General features: G+C 42.1%; 1 protein-coding gene across 4 annotated transcripts in view; it reads left to right on the plus strand.

Annotated features, from left to right (window-relative positions):
- Positions 1-23,613, plus strand: part of NEK1 (NIMA related kinase 1) — a 335,744-nt gene that overhangs the window by 196,011 nt on the left and 116,120 nt on the right. For 3 of the 4 annotated variants that reach the window (XM_030191560.1, XM_030191561.1, XM_030191563.1), the window contains 3 exons: positions 8,244-8,327; positions 8,921-9,004; positions 15,081-15,158. In XM_030191560.1, the coding sequence (XP_030047420.1) occupies positions 8,244-8,327; positions 8,921-9,004; positions 15,081-15,158 (246 nt within the window). The remainder of the gene's footprint in view (positions 1-8,243; positions 8,328-8,920; positions 9,005-15,080; positions 15,159-23,613) is intronic. The other variant, XM_030191562.1, reaches the window with a different exon arrangement.

The following is a 23,613-nucleotide window of genomic DNA, read 5'->3' on the forward strand; positions in this document are numbered from 1 at the left end:
ACACCAAATTTTGCACATTTCTGGTCACTCTTTCCTACTGGCAGGAGAGCAGCACTTTTTAGCTGTGTAACCTCAGTCTGCTTGTTTCAGTCTGGCATATGAGCATATGGGGCACTCGAGATTGTAGTGTTCCATAAACTCAGACAAGCTGGCATAGGAGGCATACAGGTAAAGAATGCTCTAGTCCTTTAACCAATTGGAAGGAAGAAGGAAGAAGATTTCTGGAGGATGAAACTTGCTACGTGGTGTTCCTTTTAGAGTCAATAACGAGCAAGCTATTCATTTTTGGTAGGGATGGGGAGGAGTCCAGTGGACTATCTTTAAAAACTTCAATAATCCAGTCTCGGGCTGTACCTGAAAGCACATTAAGTTTTGACACCACAAAATATCTTTGGGCTTGATACATAGGCCTTAGGGTTAAGAGGTATGTCTTGCGTACAAGAAAATTAATAATGCACCAGAAAAAAAAAATCAAAATTATTGAGCTCAGTTCATCTGTTTCCAACATGTAAATGTTATGTGGGAGATGTGTTCAAATCTGAGATTTTGATGTGGGTTTCTCAGCATGCATCTTATTCCAGGATGCATATAGGTACTAGATTTCAGGTTAGTGATTTGAAATATGTAAATAAAATGCCTTTCCTTATCCTCTTGCTAGAGCTGTCCAGACAAGTGGAGTTATGCTCTCCAACTAGCAGATGGAGGCAGAGAACACTGATTTTCATCAGCATCCTCACCTATGTAAGGACTGATTTAGTGCAGAAACTTGCCAGTATTCTCTGCCTCCAGCAAATGGTTGCAGTCTGGACTTGTGCAGCAGGAAATTTTGGTATCTGGCTGCTAGAGGCCTGGGTCAGGGCCCAGGCTTCTTGAGCTGAGTCCACTACGTGATGATAGCTGTCAGCAGTTTGGCCTTGCTCTTTCTGCCAAATAAGCTTGGGGGAGCGCCCTAGTGTAAGGGATCAGACCTATGTGTCTCATCTGCTGGACTGACAGTTGTGGTGATGTTGTCCCATGGGGTCCCTGCTTAGAGGGTGGTAAGTAGTTGAGCTTTTGATGGTGTGCTCAGTCTAGTCCATTCCTCTTTCCACCTCTTCTCTTCCCTTCACTTGGTTTGCAGAGCTTAAGTAAAAAAAAAAAAAGAGAGAGAGAAAATAAGTTAAGGCTGAAGCAGAGAGTGTGGAGGGTCCTGGGCAGGCCATATAAGGAAAGCCTGGGGATTTCCCTGTTGATGGGCAGTTGTGAATTGCTGAGGGAGAGTTAATTGTTGCAGCTTGGTAGGACAGGATGGCATGTCTGAGTGAGGTAGAAGATGTTGAGCTTGCAGCATGCACCAATTCACTAGTTCTGCAGGTTCCTCTTGCCCTGCCTGTGATGGAGATGCACTTTTGGGGCAGTGCCTGGTTCAGAAAATTGCAGGCCGCTTCTAGAAAACCTTGGCCTCTCTTCAGGCTATAAGGCAGTCAGAGGAGGAAACGAAGCTTGTTAGGAGTGGTCAAAGGCTCTTTCTTGATGTCCAGGGGCATAAAGCTTTCCAGAGGGATGAAAGGAAGCTCAGAGCTCTATCCCTTGGATGATACCCAGCCAGATGTGGAAAGAGAGGGGAAGTGTCTTCCCTGCCACTACCTCCAGGGAGTATCTTCTCTGATTAGGGGGACGTGGGGGGTTTCACCCTCAGAGGGAAACAAATCCCTTCCGATTCGGTTTTTCTTGTGGGAGGAATTGTTCTCCTTGATCTTTCAAACAGCAGCCTATTTACAAATGGTGGACATGCTGGTTCAGGAATCATCAAATGGGGACCCAGGTTTGGAGAGCTTACCTCCTTGGACAGTATCCCTCGACATAGCATGGGATGGTCCTTGAAGAGTGGGAGGTCCCTAAAGTGGTGCTGTGGGGCACCAGAGTTAAGGTGAGGTTTTATCTACTTCCCGGGGATGAGCAGCTTTTGGCTGCTAAAAATAGACACCATCATGATGGCAGTAACTAAGAAGACTGCCATTTCTGTAGAAGGCAGTGTGGCCTTGAAGGATATCGGCAATAGAAGAATCAAAGTGATTCTGAAGTAGACATTTGTGTACTCCGCATTTGCAAGGGCTATGTGTCCTGAGCTCTGATGTTGCTTTTGTCCAAAATGTCATGCCCACAGTCTGTGGCAGCCTAACAGGCAGGCGTGCTATATGATCTACTTGGGATTGGAGCAAGATATTTTGCCTCTATAGTGGTGGTTGTAGTTCTGGCTGTGAACTGGTTGGCTGCTGTTTGAAGAGGACCTGAAGAAATTGGTGGAGGACCTGGGTGAGGCTAGTCCTCAGACTACAAGAAGATAGACCCGATTGATTCAACATCGACTGATCATTCTTCTGTTCGGTTAACTCCATGTCAATTGCGAATTTTGGAACTGGGGTTAGGTTTTGTACCTTTTTTTACCATTTGACTCCTTTGCAGGTAGCATTCTTCTCTTTTTGTGGAAGTTACAGTTGAAAATTTATTTTTTGGATAATCCTACAAGTCCAGATATTTCAATATGTAAGCCATGTTCACGTTGGACTCCACTGGAGCTTATGAACCTGGTGGTATCTACATTTCAAGATTTAATTTTGAGGGACGTTGCTGTTTGGGAGATTTCAACAGATGCCTAGAGAACACGGTGGAATGTGTCCAGAGAAGAAATGAGAGCAGTTCAGGAGCTATCTTGGCATCAGAAGATTGTGATATTGAAAGCTGATAAAGGTGGAGCTACAGTTGTGCAACATCTGGTACAATATGAGGAGGTAGTATTGTCACAGTTAATGGACACATCAGCATATTGGAGATTGAAGCTGATAAAGGTGGGTTTGTAGTTGTGCAAGATCTGGTACAATATGAGGAGGCATTGTCACAGTTAGTGGACATATCAGCATATTGTAGATATGCATCAACACACTCTCTTCTGAATTCTCTTCCCCTGTATCCTCACCACTCTTAAAACTCTACCCACAGATAAAATTGTTAGACCTTTATGTTCCCTTAATACTGTTTTACCGCCCTTCAACTCCCCATTGTTTTATTCCATTGTTCTATTCCCAGATGATATCCTGATTTTACTCTGTCTTCCCACAACTCTTCACAATGTAACCCATAAGCGTACTGTAACAAATTGTATTTCCATCACTCATAATGTATTGTAAGCCACACTGAGCCCGCAAATAGGTGGGAAAATGTGGGATACAAATGCAAATAAATAAATAAATAAATATTGGAGATTGGATGGAGATCCCACTTCAGGACTGATGGCATCTAGCAAAGAATTGGTGATGTCTATAAAGAAACAAGGCATGCCAACTCTTAAAGAGAGCCAATTTTTATGGAACACCATCCAAGCATCCCAAAGATCACCCATTGTAAATACAAGAGGCTCGATTTTTGGATCCTCTGTCACAACTTGTTGATTGTTTCCTGCGGGAGGAAGCAGCAGAAGTTCAATTATATTTGAAAGATTCTTCCCATCTTTTTGCGGATCTTGGAAGAGTATCGAGGATCAGTATGGTCGATATGGTTGGTTACAATGGGGCATTACAGATTGTATTGGAAGTATTGCACACAGGGCTCAACCCCAAAGAATTTCTTCAGAGTTCCTCCTTCAGCTAGCTGTTTGGATGATCACGATATTTAAACTAATTTTGATTAAAGATCGATATCAACAAATTGTAGGGGTGGGTATGGGAGCAACTTTAGCTCCTACTACTACTACTAATTTCTATAGTACTACTTAGACATACGCAGCACTGTGCACACATTCTATGCAGGTACTTTCTCTGTCCCTAGAGGGCTCACAATCTTAAGTTTTTGTACCTGGGGCAATGAAGAGTTAAGCGACTTGCCCAAAGCCACAAGGAGCTACAGTGTGAATCGAACTCAGGTCACTAGGGTTAAAGCCCGCTATACCAACCATTAGGTCACTCCTTCACAGCCCCTTCAGTAGCCATGTTGTGTGTAGCATGTTTTGAGGAACAAAATGTTTATCAGGCCCCCTTTTTAGATACATTCCGCTGTGGAGAAGTTTTTAGGATGACATCTTTTTTTCCTCTGGCCTTGTTCTGAGTTGGAATTGAAACAGTTTGTAACATAGTTGAATACAATGGATTCAGATTTGCAATTTTAATGACAAGTCTAAGAACTCAATTTTACAATAATGATATGACAAGTATGAGGGTACATTTCAGACTACTTCATAGAGGAGATCAGTGGAACGCAACACCTTGTTGCATTTTTCCAGTTTCCATCCCTATAAGTTGAAATATAAGCTACCAATAAGTCCGTTTTTATGCAGACATCAGATTTGTTCGACTTTGGAAGGATTTAAAGATAAAGATTGGAAGTTGTCATGATTTTTGGCAAGGGGATATCCAAGAAGAGCTGTTAAACAAGTCTATGGGCAAAGTTTTCCCAGTGATATTTGTTATTACAGGAGACAACATGAACATCTGAGGAACTTTAACTTAACTTATGTGTTGCCTTTTTCAGGGGCGTTACACACTTTTATAACCATTGTGAGAACTCACTGACACGTCTTGCATCCCTGTTTTTTTTAATTTCTCAGTTATGTATACTAAAGACCTTTAAACATGGGTGACTGGGGCTACACAGGGTTGTGGGCGCAAGTTTGGCCACCTTGTTGGGTGCACTGGATGGACCATGAGGATGTTTATCTGCCATTATTTACTGTGTCACAAAGAATATGCATATGTTGTTGCTGTATTTACTTAAGGTTTAAAAGAATCTCACTTTAATCAAAATGGGCTAAACGTTGAGTTGATATTTAGTGTGCTGCTTAGGCTTCAGAGTTCCTTTGTTCTTCTTTCTGGGGGAAAAAAAACCTTCTGTTGTTTTTTTCCTTTTTGCATTATCACATAACTTAACCTCAGATGTGCTAGGAAATAGTTGTCAAACTTTCAAAATAGAGACATTTTTTTCCTTGTGAAGTTTAGGATTAACAGAGCTGTTTTATATGATTAATAGGTAAGCTGCTCTTCACGATATGAAGGTCTTACTGCTCTGCTGAAGACAAAGAACAGTATTACCACAAATAAAAGGTTCTGGGGTAGATTGATACAGCAAATCCCAGTGCCAAACACAAGTTTATTTCAGTTACAGAATAAATCAGCAGTGTAAATCTGTTCTCATATTGTCTCTAACACAGCATTTCAGCATAAGTCAAACTGTCTGCTATTTTATTCTGTTATTGAAATAACCTTGTGTTTGATAATGGCATTTGCTGTATCATTGTACCCCTGACACAGCCTGAGGGTAAAATGTGGCTACAGGAGGCGTTTAATAAAGGATTACATCTTCCAAAGAACCTTTTATTTATGGTAATACTGTTCTTTGTCTTCTCGATTTCCGTATTACCAAGCCCATGTGGTTTTCATCTTAGTGCTCAGCTGAACATGAGATTAAGAAAAATGTGAGGGGAAACGCTTGTGTGGCAAGGCATGTACAATCTATGTAGGGGAAGAAGCACTTAGGGGGCCATTGTAAAAGCAGGTGCCTACTACTATTAAACATTTCTATAGCGCTACTAGACTTACGCAGCGCTGTACAAATTAACATGAAAAGACAGTCCCTGCTCAACAGAGCTTACAATCTAAATTGGACAGACAAACAGACAGCTAGGGGTGGGGAAATTGCAGTGGTAGGGGTGATAAGTGAGGGTGTTGAGTAAGAGAGTCATGGTTAGGAGTCGAAAGCAGTAGCAAAGAGGTGGGCTTTAAGCCTAGACTTAAATAGGTGCCTCTATTTAGGTGCCCCAAGTCTGTATGGTGGGAGCCTATTCTAAAATGAAACATAGACATCTAGGTTCTGTTATAGAATACTTGTGTTAAGCACTTGCATTTAGGCCAACCTTAGACATGGTGTAAGTGCAGGTGCCTAAATGCGGCAGAGATGCATATAACTTGCATTATGTGCATAAGTGGCGTCCTGCCCATGCTCAACCCCTGTTCATGCTCCCTTGCAAATATACACTATGTAAGTTAAGCGGGTATCTGCAGAATAGCACTTAGGTACCCTACTAGCACTTAAGCGGGAATGGGCATAATGTAAAGCACTTAGGTGTTGGCATTCTAAACATATCACATATTATGCATATATAAATGTGGATGCCTAGGTTAAAGAATTGTCATTCATTCACATGTTTAGCAGTGTATTGAAAATTCTTGCTGCGCACCTTCTCATACTTTATATTCATAACATAAGGGAGCACTCTTGCAGTTCTGGCATGGCTTTCATTACACCTAGAGACATTTTATTTTTAATGTAGTTTCTTATATGCCACCTGCAAGTCTGCAAGCTATTGAAGTGGTGTACATTCAGGTACAGGTAGGAATTTTTCTGTTCCTGGAGGACTCACAATCTAAGTTTGTATCTTGGCAATGGAGGATTAACTGTCTAGCTGAAGATCAGAAGGAACTGCAGTTAGATTTGAACTTGGTTCTCAGCCTGCTGCTCTAACCATTAGGCAAATCCATAGATGCAGTAGAGTAAAACCAGCAGTGGCTCAGCCTGTCGTCTTTCTAACTGCCTTACCTTTTTCTTTATTTAAAAAAAATTATTTGCTTAACTTACTATGCAAAAAGTTTTTAACACAGCTTTCCCCTCTGTTATTTGAATCAGAGAGTTCATCTGAATTTGACAATGGAGATGGAGATGGATTAGCAGAGTGATTATGAGCAAGTGGATGTGTTGTATTTGGTTTATCTGCTTTTACAATCCATAAGCAAGGTTTGACCTTGGTCTTCTGTTTCTATTTGCTACCTTCCAATAACTGAAAAGGGCTTGAGTTAAATCCAGATAAATAAAACAATCATTTTCAGTTTCTCTTGCCAAAAATTAAAGAAAAATCTTTTTATCAGATTTTAATGCTTTCAGGACTTAATTTATGGGAGAAAGGACTAGAACATAGCTCTTCCACTTCTTTTCAGACTCCAGAGCAGCAGGAATGTTTTGCTTCAGCCCCTTTTTTCCAAATAGCCTGTAGGGAAGAGGAGAGGGGGTGAGCCTGGAGCAGAGCAGATAGGTCACTGTACTCCAGGGGTTCTCAACCCAGTCCTTGAGACATACCTAGCCAGTCAGGTTTTCAGGATATGTGTTATGAATTTGCATGATATAGATTTGCATACAGTGGAGGCAGTGCATGCAAATTTGTTCCATGCATATTCATTGTAGTTATCTTGAAAACCAGACTGGCTTGATGTGTCCCAAGGATTGGGTTGAGAACTCTAGCTCTAATCTTTAATCCAGCCCCCCTTCTTCTGTTACTCCTGCCATTGGGCTGTCCACCCCCTCTCCTAGCTCCATAGTGAATACTCATATATAGGTCCAATTTTCTTCAAAGTCCTGTAATGAACTGTTTGAAAAATAATACCATTTAATGCTTAATTGTGTAAAAGACTTTTTTTCCATTGTGATCTGTCTTCATTTGTAATTTATCTTCCTAGCTAGGTCATTGGCCTTCTGTGAGTTTGGGATCGTTTGCTCATTATTACAGCACTGTTGCAAGCTTTTCATGTCAAATATTTATTCTTTTAAACTGTAATTCCATAATTCGGTGAGTTTAATACCATTCTTCATAACAGTCTGCTTTAATCCATATCATTTCCAGTGGAAGTCCTTAATTTGTATATTCTTAGGGGTTGGAGAATGAAGGAGTGCTAGAAACTAGAAACTGGCTTTTAAATGTGGTGTTTGCCCAGTGTGTCTATATGGCTTTCACTATTATAAAACAATATTATTTCAAATGGATGACTTCCAGTGGTGGTTCTGGTGGCCAGTTTTAAATATTCCTTTGGTCAAGGACAGAACCCAATATATAGCAGAATAGCTGGTTGAAAAGGAGAGAACCCTACAACTTAAAAGAAAGAAGTTGTGACATTTAAGATCAATTTTAGGTTGCTGCCTTTAATAAGGAAGTGCAATTATCATTATTGTTCATAAGGGTAGTTCTTTTTAATATTTATTGTGCTAGACTTCAGTGGGAGGCTTTTTTTTTCCATTTAAGATTAAGAATTAGTTGCCATCCTGGGTCAGCTAGAAGACCAAGGTTCAGGATTGATTTTTTTTAAACCTCTTTTTAAGCCCTTGCACTGTCTCGATATAGTAATATGCCCAAGAGCTCCTTTAATTAGCAGCCATAAGGAGAATAGATGATGTGTTATGGCCCCCTGCCCCCAGCTGTTGTTAAATTTAATACATTAAATGGTGAACAGGGTACACAGCAAATCCTGACAGCTATCTATGGAGGCAGGCCCAGTGCTGCAAGAGGAAGGAGGTCCAGAAACAAAGAAGAAGAGGTAGGCTGGCTGCATGTTTGCCATCCTCATCACACCACTAGCTTCCTTTGAATAATTCTCTTTTACTTGCATGGACTTTTTAAAAAATTGGAATTGCAAATAACAAATTATGAAGTTTTTTTTCCCCTGTAGATTTCAAAAGAGCTATTAACATGGCTGCTCTTGATGCTTTGCTGCTATGGTGTCCCTTAATTCAATAGTCTTGCTGTTTTTGCAAGGCGTGTGCGATGGTTAGATGCTCGCTTGCTCTTTCTCCCTCTCTCTCTCTCCCTCCTCCCTCCCACCATGTCTTCATTTTTGTATAAAAAGAAATTCTTCTTAGAAAAGAAGGAGAAAAGGCAAACCCTTTAAGCCAATGTAACAGTTTCTGGTACAAATACTTGAACTGTCTCTATTTAAAATTCAAATTATAAAATAAGGCTTAGTTTTTAGGAAACCTATACTTCATTTTCCATTAATAAATCTTTTCATATCATATGAAATCTATTTTCAGTGTCTGTAATAGTTATTAAATTTAAACTTCAGTTTCTTTTGCCTTTTTGCTTGAAAGTGCTGCCAATTTGTGATTTGGCCTGTTTTTTTTCTTTTTGTAGGAGTACTTGGCCAGATTAAGACAAATAAGACTTCAAAACTTTAATGAACGACAGGAGATTAAAGCCAAGCTTCGGGGAGAAAAGGCAAGTTAGTTCTGTAATCTATAAGATTCTAGAAAGTACTAATTCTCAAGACAAAACTTGGATGGTCTCAAAAGCTGACATACATCTTAGCTTTTACTGGATCAACATAAGAATTATGCAATAAAAACTGGCAAAAGAATCTACTTCTTTCTCTAGGAACAATACAACCATTTGAAGTCTACACTTTTTCTTTTGTGATAGAATCCCTTGCAGGGGATTCAGCCATGAAAGGGTCATACACAAAGATCTGCTTCTTATCCATAAAAAAAACCCAAAAACTAAAATATATTTTAAAGATGAATTTGCAAGATAATTTCAGTTGCTCATTGGATGTGCTGTCACGTGCAGGGATCCAAGTTATTTCCAGTCAGACAAGACAAGATAGCTCTGAAGGAATTGTCACGGTTCAGAGGGATCATAGTCTGTAGGTGTTTGCTTATTCAGAGTTGTTATACTGCTTTAACTGCTGAGGTTTACATAAATTCAGTGCTTTTTTTGTAGGAAAAAAGGTGCCAGTACTCATTATGGGCAGGGTCACCACATATGGCTCCATCCCCATGATAGCCACACCTACATTAGCCACACCCCTTATACCAGCCATGGCACATATAAACAGACATCATTGAAAATATTATACTAGTGCTAGTAAAAAAAAAGCCCGTTTCTCATTGAAATGAAACGGGCGCCAGCAAGGTAATCACCTTCTGCCATTAATGTTTTTAAGGGAAGTGCTAGGATTTTAAATTGTTAAATTTGTTTGATTCGTTTTCTTCCCACCAAAGCATCCATGTGCATACCTCCCTCCCTCTGAGTTCCAGGGTCCCCTCCCTCCCAGTTCCAGGTCCCCCTCCTTCCCAGTTCCAGGGTCCCCCTCCTTCCCAGTTCTAGGGTTTCCCTTCCTCCCCTCCCTCCCAGTTCCAGGGTCCCCCTCCTTCCCAGTTCTAGGGTTTCCCTCCCTCCCAGTTCCAGGGTCCCCCATCCCCCCTCCCTCCCTGTTCCAGGGTTGTCGTCCTTCCCTCCGAGTTCCAGGGTCGTCATCCTTCCCTCCGAGTTCCCGGATTGTCGTCCCTCCCTTCCTCCGTCCCTCCCTTCGAGTTCAAGGCCCCCTCCCTCCGAATGTTAAAAGTCTTCTTGACTTACTTCGTCGGGGTTACGGTGGTCGGCAGCAGCGGTACAAAGCGTGCAGGCTCGGCTCTTAGTTCGGTTTTCCCTTCTCTCTCTCTCTCATCTGTGGTCCCGCCCTTGCGGAAACAGGAAATGAGGGCGGGACCAGAGCTGAGAGAGACAGAAGGAAAAACTGAACTAGGGGCCGAGCCTGCACGCTTTGAACCGCTGCTGCCGGGCGCCGTAACCCCGATAAAGTAAGTGAAGAAGACTTTTAAAATTCGGAGGGAGGGGGCCTTGAACTAGAAGGGAGGGAGGGAGGAAGGGAGGGACTTCAGAACGGAGTGATTGCGATTGCCTGTTGTTGGTCCCTTCTCCTGGCATCGCGTTACCATGCAGCCTTCCCTGCCCTCGGAGGGCGGAGCAATTACGAACACTTCAGGGCTTCACAGCCACGCTGCCACTGAGTCAGCTTCAGAACGTTGGAGGTGCAAATTATTATATTAGATAGGAGAAAAAACTTGATTTTTTTTCATTATAAATAATTTCTGTAAGCTGTTACAGCTCCGGTATACCCAGTGCAAAATAAGACAGCAGATGTAAATTCTCAAATTGGACATATTCCAAACACTAAAATGAAAATAAAATTATTTTTTTCTACCTTTGTTGTCTGGTGACTTTGTTTTTCTATCCATATTGGTCCCAGTCTCTGATTGTGCTGCTCACTATCTGTTCCCTTAACTGCGTTTCCAGGGCTTCCTTTCCATTTATTTCTTTACTTTCCTCCTTTCTTCTTAATTTCTTGCCAAACATCCATAAGTAAAAGTTGGGTCCTCCTCCATGGAATTGACTGGAGGAGGTATAATGTGGATCCAGCTTTTGCCTATTTTCTCCATCCATGTGCAGTTTTTCTCCTCTCTTCCCTTTCCCTCATCTCCATCCATGTGCAGTTTTTCCCCTCTCTTCCCTTTCCCTCATCTCCATCCATGTGCAGTTTTTCCCCTCTCTTCCCTTTCCCTCATCTCCATCCATGTGCAGTTTTTCCTCTCTCTTCCCTTTCACTCATCTCCATCCATGTGCAGTTTTTCCCCTCTCTTCCCTGTCCCTCATCTCCATCCATGTGCAGCTTTTCCCCTCTCTTCCCTTTCCCTCATCTCCATCCATGTGCAGCTTTTCCCCTCTCTTCCCTTTCCCTCATCTCCATCCATGTGCAGTTTTTCCCCTCTCTTCCCTTTCCCTCATCTCCATCCATGTGCAGTTTTTTCCCCTCTCTTCCCTTTCCCTCATCTCCATCCATGTGCAGTTTTTCTCCTCCCTTCCCTTTCCCTCGTCTCCATCCATGTGCAGTTTTCTCCTCTCTTCCCTTTCCCTCGTCTCCATCCATGTGCAGTTTTCTCCTCTCTTCCCTTTCCCTCGTCTCCATCCATGTGCAGTTTTTCCCCTCTCTTCTCTTTCCCTCATCTCCATCCATATGCAGTTTTTCCCCTCTCTTCTCTTTCCCTCATCTCCATCCATATGCAGTTTTTCCCCTCTCTTCCCTTTCCCTCATCTCCATCCATGTGCAGTTTTTCCCCTCTCTTCCCTTTCCCTCATCTCCATCCATGTGCAGTTTTCCCCTCTCTTCCCTTTCCCTCATCTCCATCCATGTGCAGTTTTTCCCCTCTCTTCCCTTTCCCTCATCTCCATCCATGTGCAGTTTTTCCCCTCTCTTCCCTTTCCCTCATCTCCATCCATGTGCAGTTTTTCCCCTCTCTTCCCTTTCCCTCATCTCCATCCATGTGCAGTTTTCCCCTCTCTTCCCTTTCCCTCATCTCCATCCATGTGCAGTTTTTCTCCTCTCTTCCCTTTCCCTCATCTCCATCCATGTGCAGTTTTTCTCCTCTCTTCCCTTTCCCTCATCTCCATCCATGTGCAGTTTTTCCCCTCTCTTCCCTTTCCCTCATCTCCATCCATGTGCAGCTTTTCCCCTCTCTTCCCTTTCCCTCATCTCCATCCATGTGCAGTTTTTCCCCTCTCTTCCCTTTCCCTCATCTCCATCCATGTGCAGTTTTTCTCCTCTCTTCCCTTTCCCTCATCTCCATCCATGTGCAGTTTTTCCCCTCTCTTCCCTTTCCCTCATCTCCATCCATGTGCAGTTTTTCCCCTCTCTTCCCTTTCCCTCATCTCCATCCATGTGCAGTTTTCTCCTCTTCCCTTTCCCTCATCTTCATCTTTTTTCTTTCCTCCTCTCCATCCATGTCCAGCACTTCTCCTCTCTCGTCGCCTCTCATCCATGTCCAACGATTCTCCTCTCTCCCCTGCCCTCCCATCCATGTCCAGCGAATCTCTCTTCCCTGACCTCCCCTCCCATCCATGTCCAGTATGTCTCCTCTCTCCCCTGCCCTCCTCTTCCATCCATGTCCAGTGATTCTCCTCTCTCCCTTGCCCTGCCCTCCCATCGATGTCCAGCAGTTCTCCTCTCTCCCCTCCATGTCCAGCAATTCTCTTATCCCTGCCCTCCCCTCCCATCGATGTCCAGCGATTCTTCTTCCCCCAGCCCATCCTCCTTCTCCCAGCCAGTCCTCCTCCTCCACTGTCTGCCAGCGAAGCAATAGAAAGGCTGCCAGCGTCGGACTCAGCAGCGCGAACAGTGCAACGATTGAAAGAGGCTGGCAGCGTCGGAGCTTCCCTCTGCGAGTTCCCACCTATGCGGAAACAGGAAGTTGAAACAACATAGGCGAGACTCGCAGAGGGAAACTCTGACACTGCCAGCCTCTCAGTCGCTTCCTGCACCGTTCACGCTGCTGGGTCCTAGAAAAACAGTAAGGGGAGTGAGAGGAAGGGTGCAGGACTCGCCGGGGGAAAAAAAGGTGCCGGTACACCGTACCGGTGCGTACCGGCACAAAAAAAGCCCTGCATAAATTCCTGAAATAACATTAATAAATAAACATTTGGAAAGCAATGCTCTAAAAATCATAGGAAATATATTCATTCACTCTTACAGCAAATTGACATATTAAAACAGAACTGAATCCTTACCCTACGTCGTCGAAAGCCTGCTGAAACAGAAAGGTTTTCAAGTTTACCTTGATGGATTTTAAAGAGGGGTCACTACGGAGATGAATGGGAAGTGAGTTCCAGACAGCGGGGGAGAGAAAGAAAAAAAAAAAAGCAGTATTTCTAATGGATTCATAATGAGCATTCTTGGGGCTAGGAAGAACAAGATGGTGATCGTTAATAGACCAGAGAAGCTTTGCCAGGGAGTAAGGTATTAAACACGCAAGATAATCTAGGAGACCATTTCTGAGTGCCTTAAAAGTAAGAAGAGCTATTTTATAGATTTTTGTTTTTCGGCTGGTAACCAATGAAACTGTTTGAGTGTTATGTGATCTGAGTGGTGAGCACGATAGAGCAGTTTAATTGCAGTGTTTTGGAAAGATTGGAGTTTTTTCATCAAAGAATGGGGTAAGCCAGCACATATGATGTTGCAGTAATCTAAATGGGAGGTAAAAAGCAAAAGGAAGAGGTTAATGTCGAAAAGGTGTCAGACAGGGTGCAGTTGACGTAAAAGAAAAAATTAGCTTTTGGACAATTGGGATTCTGCGCTCTCCTTTCTCCCCCAAATCTCCCAAGATAATGGAATTTAGAGACTGGAGCAATACTTGAACCGAAAAGTTTAACAGGAGTTGCAGATGGGCTGTGAGTGCCCGAAAACCAGCAAGCAATAGTTCGTCAATATTGAGTACTAATCGGTGGACTGACAGCCATTTGACCACCTCACCAAAGCAGGCTTGAAGGGGAGCGATAGATAGATGGACAAGGAGAAGGATAAATGGGAAAAATCAGAAGAATGTTGTCTGCATAAAAATAAGCTGATATTCCAAGGGACTGAATAAGAGTGGCCAAAGGGCTGAGGAGCAAATTGATTAACACCAGAGAGAATATAGACCCTTGGGGAACACCACGGTGAAGAGACTTATCAGTTGAGGCTGAAGTCTTACTAACGACCTTAAAGGAGTGATTTGTTAGAAATGAAGTGAACCAAGGTTTTTTTATGGTTTTTTTTTAAAGTAATTTTATTAACTTTAATCGTGTATCTACATCTCCAATCACAAAGTGCAGAGCATTACAATCGATGTATTCTGTCAATGACAAAAGAAGGATGAAGAAAAACAGCCAAATCACTCTGATAACCAAGCTGACATTCAACTAGTTATGTACATTTTCAGCAGAGAAAATAAAACTAACATTTACTAGCTCTGAAGTATTCAGCTTTTCAATAATGACAATCTCCATCTCCCGGCCACACACTCCTGTGAACTAAAAAAACAAAACAAAACCCCATTTAGAGTAGAGAAAGGAAAAAACTTATTCAAATAGTAGCATTAAGGCTGTAGACCCTATTAGCACATAATATGTATGGAATTATTAGGAAATGGATAGAATGGGGAAATGGCCAAGATGGCAGTGTGAACCTGCATCTTGAGTGTTTTACCTGCTGCTTGAACTAGTTTCTCGAAGAAATGCCGCATATAAATAAAAAGGGAGCTGTTCGGGATGTTCCCTCAGCAACCTAAACTTCTTCACCCATTCAGCAGTCAATCTTGTGTTATGCAGTGACTACCCCTAAAATATTTAAAGCAGTAAATAAAAGAAAGGCCATCCAATCAGCCACGTATCACTGCTGAAGTGGCAGATCTGATTAGACAATTTTGCCTTTTCCACTTTGGAAACCATCTGTTCACTTTAGGACAATTTTACATTTGTTTACCAGATGAAATGAAACGTCACAAAACCAGGCCATCTTAAGGTGCTGGCAAATAGTTATTTTGACTAGCAGACTTCAGAAGGCTAACTGCAGAATGATATCACTTTTTTGGTTTTGCATTGTTAAAAAAAACCATATACTTGGTCAGATCAAACTAAAGCTTATTTTCATGAATTATGTTAATTTTTTTGTAATATAATCACAATGCTCACTTTTTGTTTGCAGGGAGAGGATAATGGCTCTAGTGAACAAGAAGAAAGTGATGAGGCTGAACTCAGACGGAAAAAGATAGAAGAGCTGAGGGTAAATTGTAATCCACCAGGTGTTTTAAGACTAGCAGCCAATTTTTTTTCTGAAAACATACATGATTCATTTCACATTCTGTCAGTGGTGTTCCTAGGGGGGGGGCCGTGGGTGCGGTCTGCCCCGGGTGCACGCCGCTGGGGGGGGGGGGGGTGCCATGCGCCTGTCGACTTCGCTTGTTCTGTGCTCCCTGTGCCCCGGAACAGGTTACTTCCTGTTCCGGGGCAGAGAGAGCATGGAACGAGCGAAGCCGACAGGCGCGCGGCACCCCCCCAGCAGGTAAAAATGCACCCAGGGGGGTGTCCTTTCGCCGGGGAGGGGGGGGCGCATCAGCGATCCGCCCCGGGTGTTAGCCACCCTAGGAACGCCACTGCATTCTGTATATATTTTGTAGTGTTGTAGCAATGACTAGTAAATTCTTCAGTGTGGGTGAGAATTTTCAGTTTAAGGACATCTGCCAAAATAAGTGGTTTTAAAATGTTCTTTTGGTGTTTGGGCCTGCACAGAAATGGTTGAATTAACCCTTGTTGAAAAAGGACTTCTTTTTTAGTTTGTATTTTGTGTTTGAGGCTCCTTACCCCAGTTCACAATAACTTGAAAGGCCTGATTTGAAACGTTTTTGATCAATAAGAAGTGGTGGGCAAAGGTGGAAGGGAGCCTGTTATGTTGTCATTTTCTCAGTAATAACATCACTTGGAATTACTACTACAGCTTGTTATGAAAATGATTGATTGCCATGAATGTACAGCCAGTTATTAGTAGAGAATACATTTGAAGTAATGTAGGGCTTGATGTTTGCTTACTTTTAAACTACATGGAGCACAATATGGTTGAAAGGAAAATATGACTCTTTTAGTGATCCATAGTTCATATAGGTTCAAGTGCATTACTAGGGAAGTTGGGACTCTGGGAAATAGTCCACAATGTTTACCTGCTGCATGACTTCTAATTTACTTTTCACATATTAGAATGTATGTTGATTTTTAAGATTGTTACTTACTGCATCATGTTTGTGTTTGTCTTTGGTTCACCCTGGAATCTGTTTTATGCTGTTGCTATTTAAGCTTGAACAATAGATATGCTAATTGTTTGTACCAATTTTTATCAATCTTAGGCTAGGAGTCAAAAGCAGTGTCAAAGAGGTGGGCTTTTGGCCTGGACTTGAAAACGGCCAAAGACAGGGCTAGATGTACAGGCTCGGGAAGTCTATTCCAGGCGTGAGATGCAGCGAGAGAAAAGGAACAGAGTCTGGAATTAGCAGTAGAGGAGAAGGGGACAGACAAAAGAGATCTATCTACAGAGTGGAGTGCCCGAGGGGGGCGTAGGGAGAGATAAGAGTGGAGAAGTACTGGAGAGCAGCAGAGTGAATGCACTTGTAGGTCAGTATTAGAAGTTTGAATTGAATGCGGAAACGGATAGGGAGCCAGTGAAGTGACTTGAGGAGAGGGCTAATGTGAGCATAGCGACTTTGGCGGAAAATGAATCACGCAGCAGAGTTTTGGACAGATTGAAGAGGAGAGAGATGGCTAAGTGGGAGACTGGTGAGAAGTAGGTTGCAATAATCTAGGCGAGAGGTGATGAGAGTGTGGACAAGGGTTCTGGTAGAGTGCTCAGAGATGAAGGGACGGATTTTGCTGATGTTATAGACTGGCTTTTAGTAAGGGAAAGCAAATGATTTTGCTACAGTGTGATACGTCAGCTGCCTTTGATGCGGTGAACCATGAACAACTGTTGAATAGGCTTAGTCAGATTGGAGTGAGTGGTACTGTTTTGAGGAGTTCCTCAAGAGTCACCATTGTCACCTTCCTTGTTCAACATCTATGTAAGAACGATGGGAACAGTGTTGTCCACCTTTTTTTTTTTTTTTGTTACATTTGGGAGTATTGGTCTACTCATATGCAGATGATATTTATACTATGACTTTCTTGAGGGAGATTGTCATCAAAACTGATAATTGGGCTAAAGCTAATTTTCTGAAATTGAATAGACTAAAGACTAAGGTTGTTTGGTTTGGAGATTATGAGAAGCTGGTAGCTAAGTGTTTAGAATTGGGTACAGGTGAGAAAATAATGATTGAGGACCACTCAGAATTGTTGGGAGTCATAATTGATTCAGGCTTAACTTTTGAATTACATGTGAAGGCTTAATCTTAAAAAAAAAAAAATTCTGATTACAGCAGCTGAAAGCAATCTGATCTAAATTATACCCGGTTAATTTTAGAACAGTGGCACAGGCAATCCTGATTCCATACTTGTAACTCACTATTTGGGAGTCTTATTAAAAAACTGTTACAAAAACTTCAATTTCTGTAGAATACAGCAGCAACATTGATTTACAGACTGGGAAAGTATGAAACAGCATCGCCACTGTTGAAGGAGCTACATTGGCTTCCTGTATCTTCAGGATTGAAGTTTAAGCAAGCATGTATGATATACAAAATGCTGTACGGTGATGGATCTCGTAGACTGATTAATTATTTGGTTTTCCTCAGGTAGATCATAGCAGTTTGAAATTCAACTATCCGGTTTTTAGGGTGTTTGGAAGAAAACCATGCTAGAGCGTTCCTTTTTACACCAGGGAATTAGGCTTTGGAACAGACTGCCTTTAGAAAGTCAGAGAATAATACAATATTATTCCTTCAGGAAAGCGTTAGTCCTTTTTTTATTTGATGAGAGAGGTGGGGTTTTTTTTAGTTTCAATGTATTTTATGAGAAAGATGCTTTTTAGTTTTAATGTATTAGATGTACAACTGTAATTAATGTTTTAGATGTGCAATTGAGAAGAAAGATGTTTTTTATAGTTTCATTGCGTTCGATATACAATTGTAAATTCTCCTGAAGAAGGACTTACTGTTTGTAATCCGCTTAGAATCTCTTTTGAACCTAGTAGAATATAAGATTCATATAGAGGGGCATAATCGAGCGTGAATGCCCATCTCCATGGGCGTCTGTCTCCGAGAACGGGTACGTGAAGGGGCGGGACAAACCGTATTTTCAAAAAAAATGGGCGTCCATCTTTTTTCCGATAATACGGTTTGTGCCAGTCAAATGCATCGGATTTGTGTGGATTTGAACTGGGCGGTATCGTTTTTCAGCGATAATGGAAACCAAAGGCGCCCAGCTCAAAAACAACCAAATCCAAGGCATTTTGTCGTGGGAGGGGCCAGGATTCGTAGTGCACTGGTCCCCCTGACATGCCAGGACACCAACCGGGCACCCTAGGGGGCCCTTGTAACAATAAAAAAAAAAAAAAGTTAACTACCTCTGAAGTCCATAGCTCCCTTCCCATGGGTGCTGAGCCCCCCAAATCCCCCCCAAAACCCACTGCCCACAACTCTACACCATTACCATAGCACTTATGGCTGAAGGGGGGCACCTAGATGTGGATACAGTGGGTTTTGGGGGCGGTTTGGAGGGCTCACATTTACCACCACAAGTGTAACAGGTAGGGGGGGATGGGCCTGGGTCCACCTGGGTGAAGTCCACTGCACCCATTAACAACTGCTCCAGGGACCTGCATACTGCTGTGATGGAGCTGGGTATGACATTTGAGGCTGGCATACTGGCTGGAAAAAAAAAGTTTTTAAAGTTGTTTTTTTGGGTGGGAGGGGTTTAGTGACCACTGGGGGAGTCAGGGGTGGTCATCCCCTCCGGTAGTCATCTGGTCATTTAGGGCACTTTTTGGGACTTGTTCGTGAAAAAAAAAGGGTCCAAAAAAGTGACCCACACTCGCGCTAAAAACGCCTTTCTTTTTTTGATTATCAGCTGAGGACGCCCATCTCTCCTCGGCCGATAAACATGCCCCAGTCCCGCCTTCACCATGCCTCTGACACGCCGTGTCAACTTTGGCTGTTTCCGCGACAGATTGCAGTTGAAGATGCCCAAAATCGGCTCGCGATTATACCGATTTGGGCGCCAACGGGAGAAAGACGCCCATCTCCCGATTTGGGTCGAAATATGGGCATCTTTCTGTTTCGAAAATAAGCTGGATAGCGTAGCATAGCACAGAACGTCACCTGATACAATCTAGATTTCAGGAAGCCACGGAACCATTGGGGGATCTTCCCACACAAACCAAATTGGTCTAATAGGCCTAAAAATAACTCATGATCAATAAGGTCAAAGGCACTAAGCATATCAAATCGCATCAGTAAAAATGTAAAGCCTAGACTAATTGCTTTCTTAAAATCAGATATTAAGACCATCTCTGTACTATAACAAGACCTAAAACCTGTCTGGGATTTATGCACGAAAGAAAAAGAGGAAATGTAGTCCATAAGCTGAGTACCAACAATTCCCTCCATTACCTTAGTCAACAATGGAATAAAAGCGACAGACCTGTAATTAGTAATGTCATCTAATGAAGCCGAGGTGCTCTTAGGGATCGGGGTAAGTATTATAGAGCCTTTCCGTTGAGGAAAAGAACCCTGAATCATAAACGAAATATGAGCTTTGAAGGTCAATGAATTCTGCAGTTTTCAATAAATAGTGCAGACAAGCATCCAGAATACAATGTGAAGCAGAATACTTTGTGAGAGAGGATTTGTCAGTCTCATGAGAGGGTTACAGGAAGAAAAACCACAGTCTGTCAGCCGTAATACCAGTGTCCGGACTAGGCTGCTTGAAGCAAGATTACTAATGGCATTAAGTTGCAACTTAATGCTAGTGGCATTAAGTTGCAGTACAGTCCCCCTAATTTTAGTAACTTTTTGTTCAAAATACGTGGCTAATTGATTAGCAGAAGGAGTGGCTACAGTTGCCAATGTAAAATTTTTGGTTGATACAAGCCTATTAATTTGGTTAAAGAGTTTGTAGGTATTCAAGTGGCTGCAACCAATTTGCTGTTTATAGTAGAGGGTTTTAGTTTCTACAATCTTTTTCTTGTAATCAAGTCTCTAAAATGGTCTCATGTGCTTTTAACATTCTCTGGAAGCTAAAGAGGCTAAGACCATTTTTTGCCAAGATTAGTCTTTCATACCTTAGTTCAATCTCTTGTCTTAACAAAATTTGATTATTGTAATTTCATGTCTGCAGGAATCAAACGTGGCCTTCTTAAAAAAAAACTACAAACCGCACAAAACACAGCTGCACATCTTATATGTAGATCACCATGCTTTGCTAAAGCAACTCCTATGCTCCTTGTTTTACGCTGTCTGCCAATAAAGAATAGAATATCATTCAAGCTATGAGCATTTATTCATCAAATTCTGCATGGTTTATAAGGTATGTGAAGAGGCCTTTGACCTTGTGGCATATCAGTTTATGAACTGGAATAAATCTGGTGCCCCAGGTTTAATATTGATATATAGGCCTCCTGATAACTAGAATCTTAGTTATCAGAAATCGTTTGAATCAATTTCTTATTATACAACAAAATTTAGTGATGTGGTTATTTTGGGTGATTTTGAATTTGCATTTAAAGGGTTGAAAAGAATCCAGTGTACTTCAGTTTATCCAGTTCTTAGAATCTTTGGGTTATGTTTTAGGACAATTACGTCCACACACTAGATTTTCTGGCATTTTCTAGGACCTTAACAAATATTTTTATTAGTAATCCGAGTTCGGAGCCATGAATTTGGTCTGACCATTTATTTTTAACTTTCTATTTGAAAACATATGTTGCAAATACTGGTCTATTTGCTAGGGCTGAAGAAGTTAAAATACAAGGAAAAAAGTCGATCCAAATAATTTCTGGCAACACCTCAGCTAGAAACAAAAAATTCTGATTTTGAGCTGTCTGTATGGAATAGTGTTTTAAAACGATTTTAGATGAAATTGCCCCATTTAAGGAAAAGAAATTAAGAAAATGTAATAAGCCATGGTATAATGAATCACTTGCATGGCAGAAGTAGGATGGGAACAGCTGATGGACAAGACTGAAAGGAGCTATTTTAAAGGCAACTAACCTTTATGTTAATAAATTACATAAAGGAAAGAGGAAAAGAATGCCACTGGTTCTCGAACTAGTAGCCAAAAAGGTAAGGAAAATGAGGTTAGCCTTCATACATTATAAGATGACTCAGAAAGAAGAAGACAGGCGAGAATACCTGGATAAGCTAAGAGAAGCTGGAAAAGCTGTCAGGAAATCGAAGAGGCAAATGGAAGAAAAGATAGCTAATATGGTAAAATTGGGGGATAAGATGTTTTTCAGATATGTAAGAAACAGGAGGCAGTGCCATAATAGCATTGTGAGGCTCAAGCCTGATGGGGAGGAATATGTGGAAGCTGATAAGGATAAAGCTGAACTGCTTAACAACTATTTCTGTTCTGTGTTCACGGATGAAAGGCGGGGGGTAAGACCGCAGGAAAATGCAAATGGGGATGGATGTATGGTAGACCAAGACCCATTCTCAGAGGACTGTGTTTGTGAGGAGCTATCTGATCGAAAATAAAAGTAGACAAAGCAATGGGGCCTGATGGGATACATCTGAGGGTGCTCAAGGAACTTGGAAAAGTTCTGGCGGCTCCACTGATGGACCTCTTCAGTGCTTGGAGTTTGGAGTGGTCCCGGAGGACTGGAGAAGGGCGGATGTGGCCCTCTACATAAGAGTGGAAATAAGGAGGATTGGAATTACAGACATCTGTGTGACCTCGGTAGTGAGTAAACTAATTAAAATGATTCTAAAGCGGAGGATTGTGAGGTTTCTCAAATTGAATGGAATGCAGGACCTGAGGCAGCATGGTTTCACTAGAGGCAGGTTGTGTCAGACGAATCTGATTGATACGTTCGACTGGGTGATTTAACAGTTGGACGTGGGAGGGGCACTAGATGTGCTGTACTTATATTTCAGCAAAGCCTTCGACACGGTTTTGCACAGGTGACTCATAAATAAACTGAGTACCCTTGGTATGGGACCTAGAGTAACTGACTGGGTTAAAAATTGGTTGAACAGAAGAAGAAAGGGTAGTGGTAAATAAAGCTTGCTCTGAAGATAGGGATGTTATCAGTGGAGTACTGCAGGGATCGGTCGTAGGGCTGGCTCTTTTTAACATCTTTGTGAATGATATTGCGGAAGAGCTGTCTGGTAAGGTTTGTCTCTTTGCAGATGATACCAAACTCTGCAACAGAGTGGACATAAAACATATAGGGACAGGCTTGTGAACCTCAACATGTATACGCTGGGAGAGAGGAGCTATGATAGAGACGTTTAAATATCTCAGGGTCATTAATGTACAGGAAGTGAGCCTTTTTCAAATGAAGGAAAACTCTGGAATGAGGGGGCATTGTGTTGACCGGCTCCCCCCCCCCCCCCTCCAAAATCGTTTAGGACAAATTTGACAGATGTTGAGAACTATCGCCCTATAGCTAGTATTCCGTGGATGGCCAAGTTATTAGAATTTTTGGTGAACAATCAGTTGAAGAATAATATAGAATCTCATAATATCCTACATTGCACACAACATGGTTTTAGATCTATACACAGTACAGAAACTATGCTTTTGGTACTTAATAAAAAATTAGAAATTTTTTAAGCAGAGGTCAGCAAGTCGTCCTGCTGCAGTTTGACATAGCAACATTTGATGCAAAACCATTCATTACTGGTGTTTAGACTGTGTGAATTGGATTTGGCAGAGAAAGTACTTCAGTGGTTTGCACAGTTTTTGAGTACAAGGACATATTGTGTGAGAGGGGGAAAATGATTTGTCAATGTCCTAGAACTCTGGCTGTGGTGTGTCACAGGGCGCTCCATTATCCCCAATCTTGTTTAATGTTTGCTTTAGTTCACTGAGCTCTTTTTTTCAGAGCTGAGAATGATAGTTACTTTTTCTTTAGATTGAGGGAGTTTCAAGCTATTAGATCATCATTACAGCCACAGAATTGTAGAATTTTGGTTCAAGCAATTCTCTTATCGCAATTAGACTACTGTAATATGTTATCCTATATAATAATTTGCACCTCCAACATTCCATGTCTGGCTCCCTGGGTTCGTAACATCTCCTGACGTCAGCCAGCCTCCAGTGTTCCATTCCTCCTCACTGTCCTGCCCTCTCGTCAGGACATAATGACATCAGAGGGCGGAACAGTGAAAGGGAAGGGAATACTGGAGGCGAGCTGACATCAGGAGGGATGTTACAAACAGAACAGAAGCCAGCGCCAGCCAGCCAGAGAATGTTCAGGTACAAATTGAGGGGAGGAGAGAATCGCGAGACATCGAGGGGAGGGAGGAAGGGAAGGGGAGGGCAGGGCAGAGGAGAATGGATGGGATGGGAGGACAGTAGAGGAGAGAATCGTGGGACACGGATGGGAGGGCAGGGAAGGGAGAATCTCTGGACATGGAAGGGAGGGGAGAGAGAAAAAAAAAGCTTACATGACAGCCTTCCTAGGGTCCGTTTCATTGTTGAGGAAACAGGCATGGTTCCGCTAGTATTAATATATTTAAATCACAAAGGCGGCTGCAACTGTTAAAGAATACAGCTGCTAGATTGATTTTTTATAAAGGGAAGTTTGAGAATAT

Source organism: Microcaecilia unicolor, chromosome 2 (genome assembly GCF_901765095.1).
Source record: "Microcaecilia unicolor chromosome 2, aMicUni1.1, whole genome shotgun sequence".
In the NCBI taxonomy this organism is placed as follows: domain Eukaryota; kingdom Metazoa; phylum Chordata; class Amphibia; order Gymnophiona; family Siphonopidae; genus Microcaecilia; species Microcaecilia unicolor.